The sequence below is a fragment of the Mobula birostris genome, chromosome 7 (assembly GCF_030028105.1).
Source record: "Mobula birostris isolate sMobBir1 chromosome 7, sMobBir1.hap1, whole genome shotgun sequence".
Taxonomy (NCBI): Eukaryota; Metazoa; Chordata; class Chondrichthyes; order Myliobatiformes; family Myliobatidae; genus Mobula; species Mobula birostris.
The window spans coordinates 76,991,187-76,998,188 of NC_092376.1; the positions used below are offsets into that span (position 1 = coordinate 76,991,187).

The 7,002-nt window shown below is 35.1% G+C and overlaps 1 protein-coding gene across 1 annotated transcript; it reads right to left on the bottom strand.

The window, feature by feature from the left end:
• Positions 1-570: 570 nt before the first annotated feature.
• Positions 571-6,627, bottom strand: LOC140200315 (collagenase 3-like). Its single transcript, XM_072263467.1, has 10 exons — positions 6,511-6,627; positions 6,097-6,329; positions 5,850-5,998; positions 5,627-5,752; positions 5,297-5,458; positions 4,015-4,132; positions 2,836-2,966; positions 2,107-2,266; positions 1,759-1,862; positions 571-1,637 (listed from the first exon to the last, which is right to left on the bottom strand). The coding sequence occupies exons 1-10, from the start codon at positions 6,625-6,627 to the stop codon at positions 1,534-1,536; spliced, it is 1,404 nt and encodes a 467-aa protein (XP_072119568.1). The 3' UTR covers positions 571-1,533.
• Between the last annotated feature and the right edge of the window lie 375 nt (positions 6,628-7,002).

The following is a 7,002-nucleotide window of genomic DNA, read 5'->3' on the forward strand; positions in this document are numbered from 1 at the left end:
AAGTGTATACATACAAGTTTTTCATATATGTTATTTAGTATTTAAACATTTAAGAACCTTTTGTTCAAATTGTAATTAATATACACTTTCTGAAATCAAAATTTATTCTGCCTGAATTTTCAACATGACTGGATAATTACTTGAAAGGTGTCCTCAAGCACACTTATGTTAAACCGATGTAGAAGATAGAAAACTGAAGTGCAATAAATTCACTTCACAATTATCAATTCTTGCATCTCTTGACACTATTTGAAGTATTATGTTGGAAACGATTTAGAAAATTAACAATAAACTTGTTCAACAGCAACAAAGATATCAGATCTATCAGAAAGAAAATATATTTAACTAATCCTAATTCTCAGTTTGGTAGTTCAGCAATTACAGTGAACCTAGTTCTGGTCTTGAACCAGATCATTGGTTGTGACAATACATAAATTGAACAATTGCTCCACAAGTAATTGAATAAACTTCAAAGGATATTAAGCAAACTCTTTAATAAAAACAAATCAGGTATAATAACACTGCAGTGACATAACTCTAAGCAGGTTCAATCCATATTTTAATATCATTTAAAGTTATGCTTTCTTGATTTCACAACATAACTGATTGGATATTAAGCCATTTTTAGATAAGAGTTTGAAAGTATAATCCTTTCACGTATATAGAATCTGAATTATTAAAACTTGCGCTCTTTTCCAAAATGAAACAATCAATTTTGAAATTTGTCAGAAAAGAACTCCTGGTCTCAAATAATATAGTACTTTGAAAGCTATATTATTGGTAGTTCTTAAGGCAAATACAGTGGATTTCAGTTAATTGGGGCACATCAAGACTAATACATTTGACCCAGTTAAATGGCGGCCCCAATTAGCTGAAGTTCGATGGAAATAGTTAAAATGATATTAAAAAGACAGACTAAGTAACGCCTTATGTATTAAATGAAATACAGAACAAATTAGAAGACCACCAATAGTACTACAGTACTATAAAACTGTATTATTTCCTAATAGCAATTGACAAAGGGATTCATCCAGTGTACAGAATCAATAAAATCAGCGCAGATACCTAGAGCCTTCATACAATGCTACTGATGATTGCATCCTTCATTGTAACATTCCAGATGATTATTGATACCTTCAAATTATTCGTAGTTCCTATCTTGTTGAAGTAGTGAAATAGTTTCATTTCCACTCTCAGCCATTTCTGGCATCTCCAAGCCTGAATGCTTGAATCTGCAGTCAGCAAAACGGTTCTGAATTGTCTTATGGTATTTTGCTTGCCAACTATCAGTGCCAAAAATCTCTGCTTTTTAAACACAAACATGTGCAACTGACGCTATTCAAAAATTGTTCACTCTAAGCACGCGACTGACTCTAGTTAGAACCTGTTAGGCAAGCATCTCCTGTCTCAATTAAGTGGTATAGTGTCCCAAATAAACAAAGGAAATCCCAGCAATTTTCAGTTTTTATTCTTTAAAGAGTTGTTGCAAATAAGGGGCTGCCCCAATTAACCAGATTCCACTATATTTATTAATTAATCACAATTTAGCCAGCTGGATGTTTTCAAGACACGGATGACTTTTTTGTTCATGTAGTCATATTCATACTGTATTGGTCCATTTGATAAGTAGAGGTAGCCTAGACAAAATAGGATGAGAAAAACTGAGTTATTATAACATTTAATTAGTCAAATATAATCATAGAGTACATGTTTTGTAGGCTTTCAATATTTCATAATTCCATTATTCTCATTACTTACCAGAGTTTTGAAAAGCTGAATCTACTTTATTCCCTATACCAGGAAAGTCATCCATTATTCTTCTTGGATAGCCTCTTTCCATTTGATTTCTCCTCAGGTCATAACTGAACACAGAATAAATGTAAGTTTTTCAAGTGGACATTGAAGTCAAAGAATCTTGTAAGCATATACCAATATCTTGTACATTGGTACTTTATTAACAAATATATTGTATAGTTTAGAACAAGTGTCAGCATTATTTTGAAAAGTGAGATACATCCTTCCAATGTATTTCAAGAGTCATGTGATTTTGAAAGAATTTTTAATTATTGTTAAGGGAACACACTGCAAAATAATACTAGTACATACCTCCAGTATTTTTGCCCCACGAAGAATAATGCTTGTTTTCTCTCCATGATGTATACAGCAGCATCTACACGTGTAACAGATCTTGGAAACCCAATAAGTCTGATGCTCCGAGGATATCTTTTCAAAGTCCCGAGTCCCCTAATTAGCCAGTACTTTGATCCTATGGAATTTTAACAGTGATTTAATGAAGAAATGGAATATAACCATAGAATTCTCAAAAATTAACAAATAGATTTTGCAGTTTTTCATCCTCTACTACACTTAATTATCAGACTGCTCTGGGAAAGCAAACTACATTTCATTGGTTTAAATGGTAAATTTTAAAGCATTGTCCATAATTTGTAAAGGTCAAAGAAATACCTTATAGTATGTTTTTCTAATTTAAAGGGATATCAGTTTAGTAGAGGAAAATGGCATTGTTATTGAAGATTAGCCACAGTTTTAATAAATAGTAGAATGGTACATGAACAAATGGCCTAACTGTTCTTCAATGTCTTAAATTATTATATTCTAATATATCTTTGGTGGACTTCTCCAAATGGATTTCTCCAAACTCATCCCCTTCCCTGGTACAACAGCACAGGAACCCCAAACACTGTTTAAACCATTGAGCAGTTCGATATACAAAGTGGCAGAGAAGCTTTAATCCACAGTTCTGATTAGCTGCCAAGCAGAGCTTTTATATGTCTCTCCCTTTACAATGAATAAGATCATTAAAAACTCAAGAACCTTCAAAGAAAATAGCCATATCTCTATCCTTGTATTCAAATGCAGCATCAACAGCTTGAATGTTGGGAAAAATACTCTTGATTGGAATCGAAGTCACGTCTGAGCGCCAAGGGTGTTTTTGCCAAATGGTTCTAAACAAGAGAAGGTCATTTTAATCATTTCTGCATTATTCTTATTCCAGAAATAAAATTAATGGTATCTGCCATATTTTTATAAGCCAAGGAAATAAAACAATTTCATTCAAGTTTTGAATAAAAAGGTTGCAATATATTTTATTCATACCTTTCCTTACAGCATAGAAGGAAGCTGCTGGCCCTCCCCCTCCCGAGATAATGCCAAATCTATGAGCAATTGTATTAGTCCCATTGCTCCATTTTTTTCACCCAAATGTATTTGCTTATGCAAATCCATTAACATCCTTGATTTTTCCACCTGTCACCTACTTAGCGCATTGTATAGTAAATTAATGATAACTAAAAAGTGCCTGAACACTTTTGAGAAGAAACTGGAACACCTAGTTGAAACCCACACTGTCACAAGGAGAACACACAAATTCCACAGTGACAGTACCTGAGGTCAGAATTGAATTATGGGCAGATGTAGTGTCTGTAGAGGCACTGCAAGGTCCCTTTTGCAGCAAAGTATTTATTAATCTTTAAATAGATTTTAATGGTACCAGATTGATAAAAATATCTGAAATACATATTAGGCTTTGTGTAATGCAGATCAATATTGTTTTTCTTAACATTTGTTTTACCATTGCTTTCTTGAAAATCAAACTCAAAGTTTGCAATAAAATTGCTTGATTAGATTTCATAAGTACAATTTGCTTTCCTCAAATCTCATTACAGCAATCTGCTGAGAGCTTGTCACTACGTCTAGACTTCAAGACTAATAGGTGTCCATTATCCTTCAATTTCTCATAAAAGTGATTCCTGTTTGATTGCCAAGGTTAATTTGACACTGAGGTAATACCGCATTTCTGTTCTCAGCCGAGGTTAGGAATGCAATATAAAACACCACAGCATCTTTTTCCCTAGCATTCAGAAATATATCAATATATATTAATCTACTATGCTGACAGGATTACTAATGGCCTAAATATTGAAGTGGATATTTGAAAATCTATGTAGTAGAATAGTAGCATAAAACTGAAACAAAAAAAAACTCAGTTCCTACCCATTCTTGAAGAACCAAAGCTCACCACGTAGTCTGGTAATGGCATCAAATGACATTTGGTGATTACATCTATCCCAGGGTTCAGTTGGTTTTGCTGGTCTTGAATCTACATGAGGTCCTATAATGCAGAAGTATTATTAATGTTTAAGTGACAGATAAATGAGGAGTATAGATTTCAAATTGAACAAAGTCATCTTGATGGTTAAAGCAATAGGATAATTGCTAGACTCTTCAGTTGATTGTCACCAGACTCAAAAACAGTTATCTTCCCCAAGTAGTAAAAGTGATCAACAGTTCCATCCACTAACTCCACCACTACTTTATTATTTATGATCAGTCACATTATGTACAGCTTAATATCACTTCATGGACATAGACGCAATCTATGTATATAAGCTCTTGTATGTATTTATATTTATTGTGTTTTTATTAATATTGTTGTATTCCTCATCTTTTGTGTTTTTTTGTGCTGCATTGGATCTGAAGTAGCAATTACTTTGTTCTCCTTACACTTGTGTGCAAGAAATTACATTAAACAGTCTTAAATCTTAAATCTTGAACATGGAAATATTAGTGCAAATTTTAAAGGATGTGGGAAAAGAGCTGGAGGATGGGGCTTTGTGCGGCTTTGAAAATGCCAGCATGCCACAAGTGACTGAATGGATTCCAAATGGAGTAAAATTCAATGAATGGGCTGAGCTGTGTAAGATTCTACACACACCCTTTACTTGTGCATGTTATATCATGGCATACACTGGCTCATTTAGAAAGAAACATTACCCAAATTGAATTGTAGATGCTAGGCGAGGGAGCAACATAACCTTTGAAGAATGAGTTGATGTGAAAAGTGCTTCCTCCAGGCTGCTGAGCAATGTCTGGATTTTTGTATCTGAAGAAGTGTAATGACATCTTAATAATCTGATGGTAGGCAAAGTTAACATTTTATCAGCACATATATGCAAATGTAAAATTTTACCTACAAATGGACCAAGACTATGCCAAATTATCAAATGGTTAGACAATACAGAGTGTGAGAAAAGGAGAACGCTAATTTAATATAGTTTTCTGTGGTTAAAGCACCTATGTCCTGTTTCAATGCCCATTTCACTTGCTATTTCACTGCTGACAATAAAAACGCCTCTATTCCTTGAAGTCATCTAGTTTTAAAATTTGCTCTCTATCTGTATATGTAATTGTACATTCCCTGATGTGCTGCCTGAAAGTGAAGCACGGAGATCTTCCTATGAGCACGAACAGTAAATTATTTATATGTTCAAAATACCATATAATGCTTGGATTCCTTTAACATCGTCAGCTGGGAGGCGAAAGCCTTTAGTATTGACATACGAATAGGTGGGGAACATCAGAGCAGATCTATCGGTTGAGTGACCCAGGCCCAGCGCATGTCCAAATTCATGAGCCGCAACAAGGAATAGATTGATTCCTGCGAAGATAAATACGTAATACAAACGGTTTAAACGTGAATTGATATTATAAGATCTCTTATGCCATGACCTTCATTCTTTTATAGATTTCTATTTAATGAATGATTTCTATTTAGCATATAATGTTTCAAAAGTTAGTTGCATTTTTAGCGTTTGCAATCTCTTACCATCTCTGGACAATGTCCACCTTTCGTCCTCATCAAAGTGAGTATCGCCACCTAAATCCGATCCAGGAGCAAACGCGTGAGCCAAAATCCCACCCTGTCCATCGAAAGGATTAAAGTCCCGGTGATCTTGGAATAAAGAGCACAGGAACAGTAAACGTTATACACATAGTAACATATCCACCATGACAAAATACTCCTGAAATTGATGAATTATTGAACTCACTGCCTCGCGCAAACAATATCATTATATCAGCTTCTCCAGCGCCCTGCTTAACAAACGTCAGCGGTGTAACATCGCTCCAGACTTTAAGGGCCAGGGCAATGGCTTTGTCTATCTCTTGTCTCTTCAGTTCTGATGTATAGTTCAAAATTCTGTAAGGCAAATAGAAAGAGGGCAGATGAGCTAATTTCTGTTGGATTACTCTTTTTAGAAAGATCAATATTCCCACCACCCCTGTAAGCACGTGCACCTGTAGGTAATTCTATTGCGCGACCACCGAGGTTGTCCGGGAAATAGAGTGAACTGCTCCACGTCTGGGACCCCACAGCGGCCCTTCTTCATCACTTCCAGGGTTTCGTGGTTCAAGTTCCCAGTCACTTGCAGACCAAAGAATTCTTGCATTTCCCTTATCTTCTCCGTCATGTCAGTGTCGGATTTTCTCCATTTTGTTTCGGTCATGTTGTAAAACTGTTTCAGGTACGTCTAGTTCACAGAAGGAAACAAAATCTACGTTAGGTAAAATTTCTAACGTATAAACGTTGTTACTTGTAAGTTCAACACGGAGGGAGTTACATTAGTTGTTTCATGGTTTTAATTTGTTATTTAATGACCCGTTTTATACGCTGTACATAAATACTAGTTTTGGATACATCTCTGAATATACCCGGCATTGATTCCAGTCGTCTTCGCTAAATTGTTCGGTTTCAGAGTTGAGTGGTGCAGCTAAACTGCGCCCAAGATTCACCAGCACAAAAAGAACGGGTATCTTGAAGCACTTCATCTTTCCAATCTTGGAATGAACTGAACCTTTCTATCCTGGCTAAGTTTTATAGGCTGACCGAATGTCTGACACTATTGTACCGTGCCCAATATACAGGATATGAACAATGTTTGTTTCTCTGTTTGTGGTTTTTTGCTGACATCTCTGTTAGCTTGTAGCCGGGGGCGTTGTGAACTTGCACGTTATTTTAAATGTTAAAATACTGTAATATTAAAGCGTGCGGTCCATGGTGAATAACAAATAGATGGGAAACGTCACCCTCAGCATTATATTTAGTGACAGGACAGAGTTAGTTATTATAGTCTCAGCGTGTTAGCAATTTAATAAAGAAAAAAAGATAACTTTTTTAAAGTCAAAATTGAAAATATATTTCAG

Bases quoted from the DNA above. Each gene is read 5' to 3' on its own strand.
- LOC140200315 (XM_072263467.1), bottom strand. From the start codon at position 6,627: ATGAAGTGCTTCAAGATACCCGTTCTTTTTGTGCTGGTGAATCTTGGG. The intron at 5,459-5,626 runs GTAAGAGATTGC...TTATCTTCGCAG, and splicing joins GTGGACATTGTCCAGAGATG to GAATCAATCTATTCCTTGTT. The intron at 1,863-2,106 runs GTATGTACTAGT...TTCTGTGTTCAG, and splicing joins GTGGGGCAAAAATACTGGAG to TTATGACCTGAGGAGAAATC.